The sequence below is a fragment of the Dipodomys merriami genome, unplaced genomic scaffold, assembly GCF_024711535.1.
Source record: "Dipodomys merriami isolate MVZ:Mamm:240054 unplaced genomic scaffold, mDipMer1.0.p SCAF_20, whole genome shotgun sequence".
NCBI lineage: Eukaryota > Metazoa > Chordata > Mammalia > Rodentia > Heteromyidae > Dipodomys > Dipodomys merriami.
In genome coordinates this window covers 13,144,368-13,165,096 of record NW_027203382.1, presented here as the reverse complement: position 1 = coordinate 13,165,096, position 20,729 = coordinate 13,144,368, and the positions used below count along the sequence as shown (strand labels likewise).

General features: G+C 37.0%; 1 protein-coding gene across 1 annotated transcript in view; it reads left to right on the top strand.

Annotated features, from left to right (window-relative positions):
• The window catches only part of Adgrv1 (adhesion G protein-coupled receptor V1), a 469,087-nt gene that overhangs the window by 43,831 nt on the left and 404,527 nt on the right, over window positions 1–20,729 (top strand). Inside the window, exons 21-27 of the mRNA XM_070031103.1 lie at window positions 5,562–5,738; window positions 6,662–6,842; window positions 8,176–8,378; window positions 10,399–10,528; window positions 14,379–14,459; window positions 17,474–17,613; window positions 19,729–20,338. Coding sequence (XP_069887204.1) covers window positions 5,562–5,738; window positions 6,662–6,842; window positions 8,176–8,378; window positions 10,399–10,528; window positions 14,379–14,459; window positions 17,474–17,613; window positions 19,729–20,338 — 1,522 coding nt within the window. The remainder of the gene's footprint in view (window positions 1–5,561; window positions 5,739–6,661; window positions 6,843–8,175; window positions 8,379–10,398; window positions 10,529–14,378; window positions 14,460–17,473; window positions 17,614–19,728; window positions 20,339–20,729) is intronic.

Genomic DNA, 20,729 nt, shown 5'->3' with positions numbered 1-20,729 from the left:
TTCCGGCTTTTTTCTTTTTTCGTATGTGGTGCTGAGGAATCGAACCCAGGACCTCAGGCATGCAAGGGAAGCGCTCTACCACTGAGCCACCTTCCCAGCCCATGAGTACATTTCTTATCAAGCATTGTTGTCTCCTCCTTTGTTTTTCCCCTTACCATCCCTTCCCTCCCATTCCACAACTACACTCCCCCCCCACACCTAAATTGTAAAGTTTGTTTTTCGATGTAGTGTCTCATTGTTTTCTCATTGTTTTCGACGTAGCGTACATCTCATTGTTGCAATGGGTCAAGCTGTATCCCTTTTTAAAATTATATTAAGTGATGTAAGCCAGATCCAAAGAAATATAGGTCCCATGGTTTGCAATAATAGGTCCCTTATTTGCAATAAAAAATAGTATATGTCTGAGATGAGCAGAAAAGGTCAGATAAGATGATGTTAAGCGAAATGAACCCCAAGATAAGGACACAAGTGTTTTTTTTCTTTCTTGCTATTGTTTCTAATGTATTTATAATGTACCATGTGATTTTTTTTTGTGCTTTGTATGTCCCTCCCCCATGGTATAACCCCTGTTTTCACTATATTTGATGTTGGCTCCAGTCTTACTTGTCTTGCTTCCAGGACCAGTTTCAGAACACTAGCACTCATCAACTGGTCTATAAACACTTGCCTTTTAGTTTCTCTGGTTTTCTGGACCATTAAAGTTATAAGTGCTGGCTTCTTAAAAAGTTCCACTATGGCCGGGCGCTGGTGGCTCACGCCTGTAATCCTAGCTACTCAGGAGGCTGAGATCTGAGGATCGCGGTTCAAAGCCAGCCCGGGCAGGAGAGACCGTGAGACTCCTATCTCCAATAAACCACCAGAAAACCGGAAGTGGCGCTGTAGCTCAAGTGGTAGAGCGCTCGCCTTGAGCTGAAGAGCTGAGGGACAGCGCTCAGGCCCAGAGTTCAAGCCCCACGACCGACAAAAAAAAAAAAAAAAAAAAAAAAAAAGTTCCACTATGGCTGGGAAGGTGGTTTAGTGTTAGAGTGCTTGCCTTGCATGCATGAGGCTCTGGGTTCGATTCCTCAGCACCACATATGCAGAAAAAAGCTGGAGGTGGTGCTATGGCTCAAGTGGTAGAGTGCTAGCCTTGAGCTAAATTGCTGAGGGTCAGTGCCCAAGCCCAGAGTTCAGGCCCCATGACTGACAAAAAAAAAAAAAAAAAGAGTTCTGTCATAGCAGAACTCTAAGGAACTAAGTTAATCATATCTCACAAAAAAGTTCCACTAATGGAATGTAATTGGTATTAATTTAGTTGTGTAGTTATGTAAACTATTCTATTCCTGTTGACATCCCTTCAGACTTATTGTTAGAGTCAAATCTATCTTTATAAAATATACTAATATGTTATTTTCCTTTTATTGAATATACTGACATATTGTACTGTAATAGCAATAATGCCTTGAATTACTAGCTTCTAGCATCTTTGTACAAAGCAAAATAGTGGTTCCATATCATAATAGTTATTAACTATCACCTCTTGATGGTTTAAAAGTAACTTTCCTTAAAAGATGTTTGATGAAGCAGAAAAATAATCCATTAAAACATTTCAACTCACAAAGTCTTGCATTTTATATATGCTATGTCATGAAAAGAGAAGCAGAAACAGAAAGTACTTGTGCTGCATTGTCAAACATGATAGTTTCCTGGAAAATAATGACTTGTGCAGATTTTGGATCATGAGTTGAACTAGTTGCAGTTGTCATGGAAATCAGTTCATTTTTCTTTGGGAAAATGACTGACAAACTTTATTCACAGTTGGATATTTATCAGACATTTTCATGAAAATGAGTGGAATGAGCTGTTGGTTATAAGAAACACAACTGGCAGCTCTTCCTGATGAGAAAGATTTGCTCTTTCAAAAGCAAATTTGAATTTGGAGCACATTTTAATCTGACAAAGTGACCTTAACTGTTGCCTAATGCTTCAAAACTTTTCAGAGAAGATTGACATTAAAATATACCAGTCTGATTATTTTGTATAATGAAACGTTCCATTTGGAAGATACCTGTAAGTCACTATGACAATTCCCAAATAATCTTTGCACATTACTACCAAAACATACATGAGTAAAAGGTTGACTGTAGATAGACTAATAGATTTTAATGTAACAAATGCTTCCACATACTTGCTTATTCTATATACTTTCTTTGCTATTTTCCTCTATCTACCTCAGTACCTTTAGTATTATGTTGTATGTCTTGTAAAGTCTTCACATCCATAATTATAAATTAATGAAATTACATTTTAAACACTTATGGAAATTGTGAGCCTTATTACTCTATTTTAATCCAATGTTTTGAATATTATTTATGTTTTAAATTCATGGCTTAAGAATCAAGGTAGGGACAGCTTGGAAAGATCATTGTAAAAATAAGTATATTATTACCATGTGGACTTTGTTTTTCGTTTTGTGTTTGACAGTACTGGGGTGTGAATACAGTCTTGGACTTGGGTCTACCTATGGGTCACATTTCCAGCCTGTTAGGTTTTTTTCTCCTGAAATAAAGATGTTTATTTCCATAGTTAGAAGAAGGCAAATAAATTCTGAAGTTCATTATTTCATATAACTTATAAATGATCTCCATAACTACGAGAGTTACTGATTCCTTGCCTAAATGCTGTGGAAAGCTTCTGCAGCTTTCTGTTTCCTTCCCTTTCCTTCAGATACCCCATTCTGTATTCTCCAGAAAAGGCTGGATCTAAATAGTAAGATTGAGACATTCTTTCAATTCAGAATATTTTTCTGGTATTTTACTACCATAAGGATTCCAATGTCCTTGCAACATTTTGTAAAATCTTGATCTTGTTCAGAGCATCTCTCCCTTTCTGGCCTTTTCTCTCCTTATTTTAGGGATTAGAACATCTTTTCATCATCTAGGCAGAGAGAAGGAGCCCTTTTACCCAGTATTAGTTTTTAAGTGCTTGCCATATGTCATGTGAATTATTTTCTTTAGCTCAAAGAGATATCAATAAAATCTGATATCACATCATTACTCAAGCATGAGACAGAATTAAAAATTAATTGGATTTGTAATTATATAGTTTTTAACTTTCTACTTCAATAAAGGAGTATAGTTTATAGGTCTGAATACTGCATTATTTATTTTTTTATGGGTAAACAGATTGTTCTTTGAAAACTCTTCTTACCATTTTATTATAATACTAATTTATTACTACTTTACCATTTCTCTGAAGAGTTGACAAAATTCCTGATGCAAAGAGGAAGCAGTAGTAAGTGCTGTTGTGACTAAATAGCTAAATAAGGGTGGTCTTGAAGACTGTTATGGATGCTATGCTCATTCACATGCTGGCTAAGTGTTTGTACCATGATTTTAAAGCCCACTGAATGAATGCATTAATATTAGAAGACCTTATCAATATGTATTCTCTATGTCTTAACCATCTTCTCTACTAGTGATTATTTTCTATAATTCAGTATTTATCAGATTGTTCTCCTCTGATAAATATTATTGGACATCATTCCTGACTCAGGGTCAGATTATCTGACCAGAGAAGGAGAAAAGCACAAAGCTGAATTAAAAAATATTTATAGGAAGCTGGGCTCCGATAATTCACACTCCTAATTCTAGATCAGGAGGTTGTGAACTGCAAGATCATAGATGAAAACCAGCTTGGGCAGAAAGTCTTCAAGACTCCATCCCCAATTAACTGGCAAAATGTCAAATGGGAAGCACAGTTCAAGGGGTGGAGTACCAAGAAAGCTGAGCAGGATCTGGAGACCATGAGTTCAAGCCATGGTACAGAAATGAGAAAGACAGAATAATGGATCCAGTGTATCCATCACCCAGCTTCAGTCATTTCAGCCTTTCTATAGACTCGTTTCATCTTTTTTGGGGTGAATTATTAAAACAAAAACAAAAAAACACCCCCCCAAACCCAAAACCAAAACCTGAAGAATTTATGTCCTGATACATCGTAGTCTTGGTCTTTGAGTTGGTGAAAATTTAAGAGGTAAGGAACTGTTATACATTCCTGAGTGTAACTTTGAATCTATTTATTCCATAACTTACTGAAAAGGCATTGGTTGAATACTTACAATATTGAGACGGATAGTTTATCTCATTAAAAATTTTGATTTCTCATTAAAATCTGAGTTAAGAAAATACAGTAAATCAACTGTCATTTAGTATGTATGAGTAGACACTTCTGTTTTTTAAGGTTTTTTCTTTTATTTTCTGATGATACTGAGGTCTGAATTCAGGTCTTAGGCTTGTTAGGCAAATATTTTCCCACTTGAGCCATGCCTGCAATCCTTTTAGTTTCTTTTTCATTTGTACTTCAATTCTCCCCCTCCACCTCTCTAAGTGGCTGAGACTTGAGGAGTATACTATCACATCCATGCATACATATATGTATTAAGTGATTCCGTTGTTTTTCTAGTACCACAGTTTGAACTCAGGGTCTCTCAGTTGGCTTGACTTGCTTGCTTGCTTGCCAGCCTGGCCCTTTACCATTGAATCATACCTCTAGCCCAGATTTTTGCTGCATATTTTGAAAATGGGGTTCTCTTAGACTTTTCTGCTGGGCTGGCTTTTCCCTATGATCCAAGGCATGAGGCCCTGGGTTCAATTCCTCAGTACCACATAAACAGAAAAAGCCGGAAGTGGTACTTTGGCTCAAGAGGTAGAGAGCTAGTCTTGAGTTGAATTGCTGAGGGACAGCACCCCGGCCCAGAGTTCAGGCCCCACGATCAAACCCTCCCCCCAAAAAATGCTATGTAGATCATGGCTGACTTAGAGTTTGGTGCAGTCCTCCTGCCTTTCCCTCCTGAGTATTGGCATTGTAAGAGTGTGATGACATGCCCAGCCAAGAATTTTTTCATGCTTCTTCTTGGTACTTCATATCATCTCCCTAATGGTTCCACTAACACACTGTATTATTTCTTATGTCTATCCCTAGAAGGTTCCTTGATGTCATGTCTCATCTACTCTGTTTGTACATTAAGTCACAAGTGTGTCTTTCTATTCAGATTTACAATTATCCAAAGAAAGGAATGTCCATGTTTTTGGTTTAAAAAAGTCTTTTGGCTAATGCTGGTGGCTCACACCTGTAATCCTAGTTATTCAGGAGGCTGAGATCTAAGGATCACGGTTCAAAGCTAGATCTGGAAGAAAAGTTCCCGTGAGATTCTTATCTCCAATTAACCACTTAAAAAACATGCAAGTGGAACTGTGACTCATAGTGGTAGAGCTGCTAACCTTGAGCACAAGGAGGCTCAGGAGCAGTGCCCCTAGGCCCTGTTCAAGCCCTACAGCTGACCAAAAAAAAATGTCTTAGCTAACTTGATGGTTAAGATATTATGATCAATTTTTGCTTTAGGATTCCTACAAAGAATAAGAAGAAAAGAAATGATTGCAATTGTTTTTTAACAGACAAAACTATATCATATAGACCTCTGAGGGAGGTAGAAAGTTAAAGAATTAAGTTTTTAAAGAGTAGACTAAGTTTATCGCTAGTTTCTGTAAATAGAGACTTAAGTGGTTTGTGCTCAAATGCAGACTGTAGAAGAGGGAGCCACAGTTTCCTGTGTGGTAGAGCGGACCAGGGGAGCGCTGGGCTCTGTGCATGTATTCTACACCATCTCCCAGATCCAGTCTGGGGGCAGTGATTACCTCGTGGATGATTTCACCAATGCCAGTGGAAACATCACATTTCTTCCTTGGCAGAGATCTGAGGTAAGCCTGGCCCTGCCTCTCTTCATGCCTCTTGGGAATATTTTCCTGATGTGTTTGTTCTGTCACTTCTTTGTGGCTTATACACACTAAACACACACACACACACACACACACACACACATACACACATGCATGCATACCATGATAGAGTGAAAAATTAAGAGTTTCAACATGTTACAATTTTATTAATTCTTTAATTCCAATATAATAAAAGTGGTATAACTTCAGAGTACGCTGTTCTGTTGTTATTGCACATATAGGGAAGTTCTTTACTTATTTTCTTTCTTTCTTTCTTTCTTTTTTGAGATAGAGTCTCATGAGGCCATGCCTGGCTTTTAGGAGGTATATGCTGGTAGCTCACATCCATAATTCTTCCTATTCTAGGAGTTGAGATCTAAGGATTGAGGTTCAAAGCAGAAAAGATCTTGAGACTTACCAGCAGAATGTCAGCGCCCTCACTGGGTGCTAGGGGAAAATAAAAAACTCCCTCCAGATGCTGTTCTGAGGGCACTGGTTTTATTTCTGAGCTCTGCCTTTCACATGGAATTTCTTCCCAAAGCTCTCCGTCTTAATACCAGGGCTTTGGGTGTCAGGTACACTAACAGAGGGACTGGAGGAGAGCAGAGCCCCTGATATTCAGATCAAATCACCCTGTAATTAAGGAATTAATTTATTTCCTCAGATTTTTTTTCTTTGAATGTATTGACATATACAAATATATGTGGTTTAATGTGTAAATTTGTACTGGTGACACAGATCAAGATGCTTTGTTAAATGACATATACTACGTTAAATAATACCTCCCTTGTACAACTACTAATTATAGGAAAAATAAATCAAATAAATACATTGTAGATGTTTTATTCACCCTGATAATTACACAGGCCTCATTGCTTAATGGCTCTGATCTTTTATCTTCATAGGTCCTAAACTTACATGCTCTCGATGATGACATTCCTGAGCTGAATGAATATTTCCAGGTAACCCTGGTGTCGGCTGTTCCTGGAGATGGGAAATTGGGTTCAACTCCCACCAGTGGGGCGAGCATAGATCCTGAAAAGGAAACCACAGATATCACCATCAAAGCCAGCGATCATCCGTATGGTAATATACCCTTTGCAACAATAGTTTCCTTTGCCCCGTATTTGGGGACATTTTGCAAGCAATTAAATGAACTCCCCAAGATCGTCTACCTTTTAAACTTTTAATGTCTAAGCTGCTAATTTGAACAACATTGTTTATCAGGAAAAAATCAAGAGCAATTTCTGAATTTAAGTATTTTGCAATGTGTTTGCAGGATTATTCAAAATGAAAATAAAAGTTCTTTTATTTATGGCTATCAAAATTCCTCTAAAAACATCCCTGATGTTGGCGTTTGAACATATAAGTAATTGAAATTTTTCATAGTTTATATATATTTTTTTAGGATTCAAGTGACATTATCTTTGTGCATTTATTAAGATTAGTTGTAATTAATCATAGTTATAAAGTATAATGAACAATATATTACTAAAATTACTTTATTACTTTTATGCTGAAATGTGTTCATTTTCTTCATTGTGAAATTATAGATACCTAGTCCACTAAATTGAGAATTTGTTTTATACTAACAAGTAATATTTCTTGTGTGTGAATAGAGCAAGAACATTGGTTTAAGCTTCTTGGTAGAGAAGGTGTGAGCTTATTTTTTTTTCAGAATTGTTGCAAATTCTTTAAGGTGCAATTAATCCTGTTCTACTATCAATTCAAGAAATTCAGATGAATCAAATATGAATACATGATACATACACATATATATGTATTTTTGACTCAGGGTCTCAATTTGTAGCCCAGAATGGTTTCACTTTTATATTCCTCTCACCTGGGCCTCCTGAGTGCTGTGAGTATAGATGTGTACCACTGTGTTGACTGTGGAAGCACATATTTAAAATGCCATAAGTATTCCTTTTACTAATACTAATATAGAATCAAAATGCTTCTGAGCATGTTATGCTCTTCATATGACAAGTTTTTTTTTTTTTAACTTTTTCCATCATGAAGGCTTGCAAGCAGATTCCATGTCAAAAGTCTGTAAAAGATTTCCCATAAAGACTTTTTTTTGGGGAGGGTCCAGTCATGGGCCTGAACTCTGGGCCTGGGTGCTGTCCCTCAGCTCTTCAGCTCAAGACTAGCGCTCTACCACTTGAGCCACAGTGCCACTTCCGGCTTTTTTTTTTCTGTTTATGTGGTGCTGAGGAATGGAACCCAGGGCCTAATGCATGCAAAGCAAGCACTCTGCCACTGAGCCACCTTCCCAGCCCCCATAAAGACTTTTCTACATAAAAGCCTTCAGGATGTTAGCCTGTCAATGAAAATGACTGAACTGATGGCTTTAGGTGAGGAAGAAATTATTCCAGAGATAAAGAGAAGGGAGTTCTGTCTGCCTTGTTTCCTCCAGGTCTGCTGCAGTTCTCCACAGGGCTGCCTCCTCAGCCTGAGGATGCGATGAGCCGGCCTGCAAGCAGCATGCCCCAACTTACTGTTCAAGAAGAGGATGGAGCAGTCAGGCTGCTGGTGGTCCGGACCCTAGGACTCCTGGGGAGGGTGACTGCTAAGTACAGGACCCTGTCTTTGACAGCATTCAGTCCTCAGGATTACCAGGTATGCCCCTAAGCCTTTGTAGCTGCATTTGCATTTTGGAAATGGACAGAATCCTTTCCTTGGAAGGCTGGAAGGGACTTGAGCTTACCAGGAAAATAAGCACTGATGCTTACTTGCCTCTTAAATACATATAAATTAGTATACTTGATTGGATTGAAATTTGACCATCTCTGCCTCCTGAGGAGCAGAGATTTAGGATTAGAGCCATGTTCCACCATGCCCAGCCTTTTAAAAAAATTTTTTGTTAGTTTTTTTTGTTTCTCACCTTCATAAAAATACTCAAAAGTACATTAATGCATACACATTTTCCTCCTAAACCCAGCAGTCTTGTTTAATAGAATTCTATTAATTTTAACTGTAGGTACAGTATTTTTTAGATTTGTTCTTTCTTGGCTGCTTTCTTAGGAAAGTGAACTTTTGTTTTTTTACCTTTGACATTTATTTTGTCTCTTGGTTGATATTTAATGTATTCCATAATATATTGCTTCTTGGTTTAATGTGATTCTTAGGACAATCCATTAGTCCTCCTGTTAGTGGTCTTCGATTTTTAAATAGCCTGAATAGCTCCAACCTTCAGTTGTTTTATAATTTTCTTTACTTAATAAATAAAACAAAGCAAAACAAAATAAAACAACCCTATGTCCCTATCCTTCATGCCCATTAGAAAGTTGATTTACTTGGAGGAGTCTCTGAGGATTTTTCAGGGTGCTTCGATGTGCTGGCTATTACCTGCTTCCAGTTTGAACAATTTCCTTTGCTTCTTATGATGTCTCCTATGGCGATATCTGCTTCAGTGTGAAGACAGACATGATTCCTTAGGTTATGGATGGAAATGTAGATGCATAAGTTAGGAGAGAAGGCTCTAGGAGATATTGCTAAGCTGAACTATGGAAAATTGATTAGATGATTCATTGGAAAGACAAGGAAAGAGTTCTGTGTTGAGCAACACCTGTGGTGATGATATGTTCATCTAGGCTGGTGACATTTGTGGAAAAAAGTAGATGGATTCAAATGTAGTTCGGCATAAAAGTGGTAGGATTTGAAGGGCTTTTTGTGTGAAAGACAAAGCACTAAAGGGCATCAATCGTGATCTCCAGCTTCTGAGATGAAGCATGAACAAATAACAGTATCTACATTTAGTACTGTTAAAGAACAGGATAAAGCAGAGTTTCCTTTTTAAACTCAGGTCTTACACTAGAGGGATGTGCTCTACTAATTGAGATAAGTCTCTACCCTCTTTGCTCTTTTTTAAGTATTAAAAATTTTAACTTTTATCATAAGGTGATGTACAGAGTGCTTTCAGTTACATAAGTCAGGTAATGAGTACATTTCTCATTTTGGATAATGCCATCCCTTCCTTTGCTTTCCTCCAATTTCCCCCTCCTATCCCACATAGGTCATTTTCCACATAGTGTATACTTAGAAGCATGATTGCACTTGTTCACCCTTTCTTCTTTCTGTCACCCCCCTTTTACCATTCCAGAAGAAATATGTATATACATTTTTCTAATTTGGGGAGGGGAAGGGAAATAACAAAACGCTGAAATAAAGATACAGGTTGGCCCATTGTACAAATGAGATGTGCAAGACACTATGTTGAAAATGAACTTTACAACTTGGTGGGGGGGGGGAGGAAGAATTGGGAAAGTGGGGAGGGTAGGAATGGTAGGGGAAAAACAAACGAGGAGGTAACAATGATTGATAGAAAATGTACTCATTACCTTACTCGTAAAACTGTAACCCCTCTGTATAGTATTTTTACAATAAAAAAACATATTAAAAAAACACAAAGCAAAAACACCACCACCACCACCATCACCACCACCACCACCACCAATAAAACGGTTCCATTTCCTGGAGTTCATTCCATTGAAATGTATTTAGCTTTGTATTTTATGTACGTTCTTCTGTTTCAGTATTTATATCAATTCCATACTAGCAAATATCAACTCCCTCATTTTGAAGTTTTCTAAAGAGAATAGTTATAACCTAACAGAGAAATCTTACATTTCCATTTCAGAGTGTAGATGGCACACTGGAATTTCAACCAGGAGAAAGATATAAGTACATTTTTGTCAACATCACTGATAATTCTGTCCCTGAATTGGAAAAATCTTTTAAAGTTGAGTTGTTAAATTTGGAGGGAGGAGGTAAGACTGATAATTCAAATATTTGCTTGTCCATCCACTATGGGTTAACTATAAATTAATGGTAAATTATTTTTCAAAGATTCTTTTTAAGTGTTCTTACAGTTTTTGTATAATGTTTTTAGAGAGAATAGCCAGAAAGTCATAATCATTTATGATTTATGACAGACAGTTCTGATTATTTTCTTTATAAAAAGAAAATTCATATCTCTCTACATAAATGTTGAATATTAGTTTCATTACGGCCAATTCATAATTTCATGTGGTTTGTTTAATTCTCAATTATATATGTGGTTTATATTGATTCCACCTATTGATCATTTATTTCCCTTTTTATTACTCATTCATCTATCCTAAAGTAGATACAGTTTCAGAGCCCTGCACCAGTGACTCACATCTTTAATTCTAGCTACTCAGGAGACTGATATCTGAGGATCACGGTTCAAACCCAGCCCAGGCAGGAAAGTCCATGAAACTCTTGTCTCCCATAAACTGCCAGAAAACCAGAAGTGGTGCTGTAGCTCAAGTGGTAGAGCACTAGCCTTGAGCTGAAGAGCTGAGGGACAGCGTTCAGGCCAAGAGTTTAAGCCCCACGACCAACAGAAAAAAAAAATAGATGCAGTTTTAGAGTGAAGTGGAACAATTTTACTAAATTATAGTTGTCATTCACCTGAGTTGCCACTTTAGGGGTACACACTACTTACCCCTAAAGCCATCTTTCCTCCCTTTGTGAATTCTTATAATTGCTCTATTAAACTCTCTCCAGGTGAAAACTTGTCCTTTTTGGTAATCTATATAACATGATTACCAATAAAATCTTATTCTCAAATCTGATATCAAAGCATTGATTATCAAAGGTCTTTGGAGTTACAACTCATATGGCAAAACTTTTCCATTAAAATGAGATTAGACAGTCAGGTGCTGGTGGCTCATGTCTGTAATCCTAGTTACTTAGGAGGCTGAGATCTGAGGAATGTGCTTCAAAGCAAACCAAGGCAGGAAAGACCATGAAACTCTTATCTCCAATCAACCACCAAGAAAACCAGAAGTGGCACTGTGGTTGAAAGTGGTAGAAAACTAACCCTGAGTGAAAGAGTTCGGGAACAGTTTCCAGGACTTCAAGCCCTTGACTGACCTAAACAAATTAATTAATTAAATAAATAAAATTAAAAGTAAATAATGCAGTTAGACTATCTTGTTCAGGTGACCTATTTACATTTCTTTGAAGAAATATGGATGTTTCATTGTCAATTGGTACTGGCATGTCATAGAATGCTTATGGTATGCACTGAATTATCTTTGTAAAATAAGAAAATAAGAATTAGTATTTTTTTCATTATGTAAGTCCCTTCTATTACAAAAACTGGCAGTATTATCTCATTATTACTAATGCCTACATTATTGTCATAAAGAGATTCATGGTAAAAAATTCATCTAAAGGGAGATAATGAGTAAGGCAGAATATATTAAAACTGTCTTTTTGTAGAAAGTGAGACTTTAGGATACATATGTACAATTTCTCTCTGATGTCAAAGTCCAGGTGAAGGCAAATGAGAGGGAGGTTGTGCTTGGAGTCATTAGAGGGATTAAACATACTGTGCAACAGCTTGTCAAATGCAAAAGATAGGGAAATGTGCTAGATGATTTGTGTAGCAGATAGCATGTAGAAACAATGTTTATCCTCCAGGATCAAGTCTTTATATCTCCAATACAGAGTCAAACTGCTGACAAGGTTATTATATTTGAAAGTTTCCTTTTGTGTTACAGTTAAAAATATTTATGTACTAAAAATTGATAGTGACCATTATTTGCTCTCATTCAACAATAGGCTTCTTTGTAGGGCTAGGGCTGAAACTTAGGGCTTCTTCTTCTTTTTTTTTTTTTTTTGGTCAGTTGTGGGGCTTGAACTCTGGGTCTGGGCACTGTCCCTCAGCTCTTCAACTCAAGTTGAGCGCTCTACCACTTGCGCCACAGTGCCACTTCTGGTTTTTTGGTGATTTATTGGAGATAAAAGTCTCATGGACTTTCTTGCCTGGGCTGGCTTTGAATTGTGATCCTCAGATCTCAGCCTCCTGAGTAGGTAGGATTACAGGCGTGAGCCACCGGAGCCCAGTGAATATAGGGTATCTTATATGCTTAGGCAAACATGTATTCACTAGCTGCATCTTGGCCCTGAACCAAATATTTCTAAGTTGTTTTTTATTTGTTTTTTAATTTGGTCATGGGCTTGAACTCAGGGCCTGAGGGCTGGCTGTTCCTAAGCTCTTCTTTATAAAGGCTAGCACTCTACCACTTTGAGCCATAGCTCCACTTCCAGTTTTCTGGTGGGAAATTTGAGGTAAGTCTCTGGATTTTCCTGCCCAGGTTATCTGACTTTAAACTGTGGTCTCAAATCTCAGCCTACTAAGTAGCCAGGATTACAGGTATGAGCCACCAATGTCTGGCTCTTAAGGTGTTTCTTGTAATCATGATACTTATGATTTTATGTAGAAACATTTCCTCACATTTCTAGATTGTGAGTTGTTTTATACTAGTTGGAAATGAATTCTCGTGTGAACTCTTGCTGTCTGTAAGCAGTAATGTCAGAGCATTATTATTATTTTTTGTCAGTGAGTTGAGATAGAAAGAAATAGCATCTTGACCATGACTCTCAGTTCTCTACTCATGCCTAGTATGTGAAATAGCTTGCAGATGTAAATTCTTTTGATCATCAAGGGAGAATTCTTTCTTCCACACGGTGTCTAATGCTGATTCTACATAACATAGTCATAACATTGATAATAGATGTTTATGCCAGCCAAAGTATCTATGACATTGACCTCACACACCTGTCTCATGGCTTCTAGATAGTATGGGAACAAAGCTATACACTGGATTCCTACAAGAAATTCATTTTGCCTCTTCAGGCTTCAAGTCCTGGACACCACATTTGTGGCATGAAAAACTTTTCATGTTTGGTACATTCCAGTCATGATGAGGAGAAAGACAGGAATTTCGGTAGAGTAGACCTTACACTGGTCTGTCAATAAAGCAGCACATCTGTTTGTATTTGGCTCTGCCTTTCCATTCCATCATCACTGCTCTTCCTGCCTTCTTTGTAACCATTTGGCAAAATTAGGGTTAGAGTATATGACTTATCAGACATATAACTATGTTGTATTTATCATAGTTCTTATACATTGTCATGGCATACTACATTTTATAATATTATTTACTTGCCATCATTTTATTTTATATTTACAACATTTCTATGTAAGCTAGCATGTTTTCTAGGTGAGGAAAGTAAAATGCTAAGAAGTTAAGTGTTTTCTGAAAGGTTTTGGAACCATAGCTGAAGTAGAATTTTATTACTTCTTTCCCTAGGAATCTTCCCACAATGTCAGTGAAAAGAAGAAGGAGATTGAGTTTGAGAATGTAGTGGGGTGGGGGCTGGTGTGTGGTGTGGGACAATGTTAGATTATCTTAATATTGAATTGGTTGTGAGTGGTAAGCTTACTGTCACAGACATATAAGCATATGATTATCTATGCACAAGCATTTTTAAATGGTCACATGGTTAAAAAACAATTTATGTTGTTATGAACAGGTGAGGATTTAAAGAAAAATATTTGAATTACTGGCAATTAAAATGCCAATTATAATGTATATGCAGTATTTCTTGAAACTTGAAATTTTGGTACTTTGACGTGATTGGTGTTACAGGCACATCTTTAAAACGATCTCCTCTATGCAAGGCTGCCTGCCATAGGGTGAATGTCCCTGGATTTTCTATTTGCATTTTAAGAACTCTTCATTCTCTCATTGTGTCAATGTGTGTCGTGTGGGTTGTGTCTCTGTGTGTCTCCTTGTGAAGTGCCCGAGCTCTTTAGGGTTGATGGCAGTGGTAGTGGAGATGGGGACATGGAATTCTTCATTCCGCCTATTCACAGACGTGGTAAGCAGCTGTTGTAAGATTCGCTAACAGTGAATGCTTTTATTCTACCTTCTCTTTGCAAGAAAGACAATACTAATCTGTGCTAGGTATAGATCCTTTATATATTTTATTTCATTAATTATGACAGAATTTTTATTTACTCTAGGCTGTCATTAACCCAGCTAGAAAGTGATGCAATTCTATCTCTCCCTGCCAGTGATACCCAGGCTCTCTTCCCTGTCTACCGTAGTGTCATTTCCCAATTATGACTGGATAGAATTTTTTTATTCAATTTACCAAAAAATTGTTGAAAACACGGTGCATAGCTTTAAATCCTAAAAGGAGATGAATTGAAGCTTTTGTATCTTCCTGTGAAATCCATCACACTTATTTACTGTACAGCAAAGATTGAGAGCCTTTATTATAAGATTTAATCAAAACAAATGTGAAATTTGGAAGAAAACATATGGACAGAGTAATTTTCCATTAGTGGCGGAATATTGAAAAGAAGGTGCCTTTTGAAGCAGTTTATATACCAACATGATTCAGCTTTTAACTTCAACTCTATATGAATTTCTATATTGAAATGCTTTCATCTATCTATCATCTAATCTATCTATCTATCTATCTATCTATCTATCTATCTATCTATCTATCTATCTATCTATCTATCTATCTATCTCTATCTCTCTCTATCTATCTATCTATCTATCTATCTATCTATCTATCTATCTATCTATCTATCTATCTATCTATCTATCTATCTGTGGTGCTGGGGTTTGAACTCAGGTGCTCTTTTACCCCTAAGATACACTTATGGCATTTTTCTGTGATGATTATTTTATAGATAAAGTCTCTGCCACAATTCACTTGTTACAGTTCCCATTCTAGTTAAACTAAAAGATCCACATCAACACATGCATCATTCCATTGAGAGGAGGGTGGTGGGCTTTTTTTTATTCCTGGGATGTCATCAAAGTAGAATCCTCTCAATCTCAGTGGCACAAGCCACTGACCTCTGGTTTCAGATATTATTTTTACATATGAAGAGAACGTTTGGAGTGCTAATTTCTTGAAGGAGAGCACTTTCTAATCTTCTAACATCCCTTTACCCAATGTCAGGTTTTACATTCATTGTTAGAACTTCCACTTTCCCCTTTCCTCGATCTTAACTTCAACAGAGCCTCATGGAACCTCTGTTAGTTACTCTAGTGCTTTTAATATTGCTCATAGTTTACTGATATCTGAAGACATCAATACAATATAAAAAAGAAATATTCTTCCCGGGGGAAAAAATCAATTGCTTCTTTGAATCTTAACATGTTTTAGCTATAGAATTGGACTATCTGGCCGGGATCAGGAAAGATAAATGCAATGGAATAAATAGAATTAAAGTTAATGTTCTTTGAAACTAAGAATCTGTTCAGTGAGACTGACTACAATCAGAAGTAGAGAAATCACTGTTTCCTAAAGATGAGTCATTTTGGCTTGTGCTTGTTTGAGGTCAGCAAAGGTCGTGGGAGATGCTCCTCATAGGCTCCATGTGGAAGAGCATTCTCTTTCACAGAGAACGAAAATGAAAAGCAGGTTTTCCTTATTCATCCCTGAGCACTCATTCAGCACTTGTATATCCCATTGGTGCCAAATCAGTGAAAAGCATGTGAAAGCATGAACCTATGCAGCCACCGTAATTGTCTGCCTTTCTTTTTCAAACAAATTAGAATGTACTCAATGAATGGAATGACTCTTTTCAAGAAGTTGTTCCTTGGATTTTCTTGTGGTTTGTAAAGTACTGATTCAATTGTTTCTTCCTTCTTTTCTTTTTTCTTTTTTTTAATTTAAAATTTTATTTTATTTTATTTGAGAACATACTGTACAGAGGGGTTACAATTACATGGGCAGGATAATGCATACATTTCTTACCAAGCATTGCAGCCTCCTCCTTTGTTTACCCTTCACCTCCCTTCCCAGCCACCCCCCTCCCCCCACCCAATCATACCCCCCTCCCCCCCCCACCGACATTGTAAAGCTGGTTTTGACATGACATTTTGTACTTCTCATTGTTGCAACAGGTCCACCTGAATCCTTAAACCACTTGTTTGTCCCCATCTCCTCCACATGTTATACTGACATCAAATATAGTGAAAGCGGGGGTTACACTGTGGGGGAGGGACATACAAAGCAACAAAGAAATAATCTTATAAATGCGTTAGAAACACATGCATGAAAGAAATGAAAACATTAAAATACATATTTAAGGGTTCATTTTCCTAACATCACATTATCTGACCTTTTCCGCTTGACTCATACCTATACTAGATATTGCAAATAAGGGAAACCATGGGACCTATGTTTCTTTGGGCCTGGCTTACTTCACTTAATATAATTTTTTCCAAACCTTTCCATTTCCTAACAAATGGGGAAATGTCATTCTTTCTGATGGAGGCATAGAATTCCATTGTGTATATATACCACATTTTCTTGATCCATTCATCTACTGAGGGGCGGGCATCTGGGTTGGTTCCATATCTTAGCTATGGTAAATAATGCTGCAATAAACATAGTTGTGCTGGTAGCTTTAGTGTGGTCTTGTTTGTAAACATTTGGGTAAATGCCCAAAAGTGGGATTGCTGGATCATAGGGGAGATCTATGTGAAGTCTTTTGAGGAACCTCCATACTGCTTTCCAAAGTGGTTGAACAAGTTTACATTCCCACCAACAATGAAGTAAGGTTCCTTTCTGTCCACATCCCCTCCAGCATCTGTTGTTGTTAGAGTTCTTGATTTTTGCTGTTCTAACTGGAGTGAGGTGATATCTCAATGTTGTTTTGATTTGCATTTCTTTTATGGCTAGGGATGTTGAACATTTCTTCATGTGTCTATTGGCCATCCTTCTTTCTTCTTCAGAGAAGCTTCTCTTTAAGTCTTTCGCCCACTTGTTTATTGGGAAGTTGTTTCTTTGAGGATTTGTTGTTGGGTGGTTTAATTTTTTGAGTTCCAAGTATATTTTAGATATGAGACCCTTGTCCGTTGCAGCCAGTCTAGGAGTGGCATCCCAGATTCTAGTGACAATTGCAGCCTCTGACCATGCTCATGGAGTGTTTCAGTTTAGTCCGGAGTCGCTCTCTGTCAATGGAACTGAACCAGAAGATGGGCACAGCACTGTTTTATTAACTGTGAGTATATTTCCCCCTTCATTTCTTGTTTCTCCCTTCATTCCCTTCTTTCATTCCTTGATGGAGGGGGGTTTTATTTTTCTGTGTAAGGGAATAAAATGAGCACAGACCTATAGTATAAATTGGCAATTTATTTTATGTTTGTGTTTAACTTTGCATATGGGTTTATTTTCTCATACATACTGTAAGTATTGATATCTATGCCTTAGTTCTGGTAGGCTGTAGTAATAACTGTTCCCAAATCTCTATCACTTAGTATAATAAAAATTTGGTTTGCATTTATGGAGTAAGAGGCTATCATTCAACAGTTGTTCATATTTTCTTAAAAGATTGCAGGGAGGATATGTGTGTTGATTACACACTGGTGTCCATATAGCTTCTTTCTGGGAATAATTTTCATAGTTAGTGCTTAGACTTCCATGGTCAAAACAAGTTTCATGATTATGCCTGAAGTTAATGGGTGAAATGGAGTCTTATTCTGTCTTTTTCTCAGAAGGAAAGAAAACTATCAGTGAATAGCAATAGCAACAACAACTACTCCATAGTTGGTATGAGTGTATGGGAGTATGTATCTGTTTTGGTCCAGCAGAAATTAAGAAATATTCTATTGTTCAGGGACTCAGAGGAACTGAGAACTTGCCCAGCCTTCTCAGTTTTAGACAAACATTGCAGAAAAGTCAAGCAAAGACATCCTCTGTATTCTGATGGCAGATTTTCAAAATATTGTCGTGGAATTAACTTTGTTTCTTTAAAAAGAATACTTAGGAGAGAGCAGAATTAAGAAAAAGGAAACATTATATCAACTTTTTAAAAAAGGTTATTGTCCCTGCTGGGTGCTAGGGCTCATACCTGTAATTCTAGCTGCTCTGAAGGCTGATATCTGAGCAACTTGATTTGAAGCCAGTCCACAGAAGACAACCTATGATAATCTATGACATTTTACCAGGAAAAAGCTTAAAGTAGAGGTGATAGAGTGCCTGCCTTGAGTGAAAAAGTCGTGAGAGCATGTGGAGCTAGTGCCAGCACCTACACACTCACGAAAATCATCATTGTCCCTAATTTTACTTTGAGTCAAAATCACATTTTAAGTTGAAATAAAAATTGTTCTTAGACAACTGGTTTTTCCCCATCTCCTCCACAAGGTATACTGACATCAAATATAGTGAAAGCAGGGGTTATACTGTGGGGGAGGGATATACAAAGCAACAAAGAGATAATCTTATAAATGCGTTAGAAACACATGCATGAAAGAAAAAAAATTAAAATACACATCTAAGGGTTCATTTTCCTGACATCATTGCAACAATGAGAAGTACAAGTTGTCATGTCCAAAACTAGCTTTACAACGTCGGTGCAGGGGGGGAGGAAGGGGGGAGAAGGAGAAGGATTGGGAATGGGGGGGAGGGGGGAGGCTGGGAAGGGATGTGAAGGGTAAACAAAGGAGGAGGCTGCAATGCTTGGTAAGAAATGTACGCATTATCCTGCCCACGTAATTGTAACTCCTCTGTACAGTATGTTCACAAATAAAATTAAATTAAATTTAAAAAAAAGAAAAAAAATTGTTCTTAGAAATAAAAATTGAGATTAATTTGGGATACTTTTAAAGCTTTTATTTCTTAATAAAATGGGAAAAACAGGAATTTTAATTATACTTTAGTTTAAATATTTTTTGATGTGTTTGTTGTTTTGAATATAAAAATGTTTTAAAAATGAATGTCATCGCTAAGTTTTTAGATAAATATTGCTGGTCTATTCTTTACAATGGTTCTTTACATTTTTCTTGTTATAAATATAAAAGCTTTCACGATTTATTCCTAAATATAAAAAATGCGAATAACCTTTGATTCCCGAAACATATTAAAACTAGACCTAAAGTAGAGCTATAGTTTAGTTAGAAGCTAAATAGTTTGTGGTTTTATGGAACTATCACTTTTTAAATACTCTTCTTTTGTAAGAATGCCCAAGGGTTCTTCAGAAATGGGCAGTAGGTGGCCATTTTATACTGTTCAGAACTTACATAACATAAAATAAAAGTTATTGTATTGTTATTATTATTATATCATCGTAAGGTTTTCAGTCAATTGTATTAGTTCCTCTTTTGAACCATGTTTGTAGGTTCAGAGGAGTCATGGAGCTCTATCACAGGTGACTTTGCACTGGAACATAGACTCCGATCCTGATGGGGACCTTGCCCTCACCCATGGCAACACCACTTTTGAGATTGGAGAGATGAAGGCCCACATCACTGTGGAAATATTACCGGATGACATTCCAGAACTGGACAAAGCATTCTCTGTGTCAATCCTTCGTGTCTCTAGTGGGTCTTTGGGAGTTCTTACTAATGCCACATTAATAGTCTTGGCTAGTGATGATCCTTATGGAGTATTCATTTTTTCGGAGGAAAATAAACCTACTAAAATTGAAGAGGCAACTCAGAATATCACACTGTCAATAACTAGGTTGAAAGGCCTCATGGGAGAAGTCATCGTGTCATATGCAACTCTAGATGACATGGAAAGACCACCTTACTTTCCACCAAATTTAGCTAGAGCAACTCAAGGGAAAGACTATACATCAGCTTCTGGATTGGCTGTTTTCAAAGCTAATCAGTCAGAGGCAACAATAACTATTTCAATTTTGGATGATGAAGAACCAGAAAGATCAGAATCTGTGTTTATTGAACTACTCAATTGTACTTTATTGGAGAAAGTACAGAACCGTCCAAGTAAGTATTCTTTAGTGTTAGAATAAATCTAGAATGGGGTATAACGGAAAATCCAATAGAATAGCACTAATTTAAAAACATTATGTCATAAAATTTTATCTGTAAGACAACTGAAAGTGGAACAAATTTTTTCCTTTGAAATTACTTTTTAAAAATTGTGCTGAAAAAAAAAATTGTGCTGAGGTTTGAGCCAAATATACTAAGCAGATGCTGTTGTGCCACTTGAGCAGTACCCCTACCCATTTTTTTTTTTTTTTTTTTTTGCTTTGGTTATTTTTCAGAGAAGGCATCCTGTTTTTTTCCTGTGACAAACCTTGGACTGATATCTTGTTATCTAAGTCTATGAGTAGTTGATAGTAGTGTTTACTGTCAACACCCAACACCCAACTTG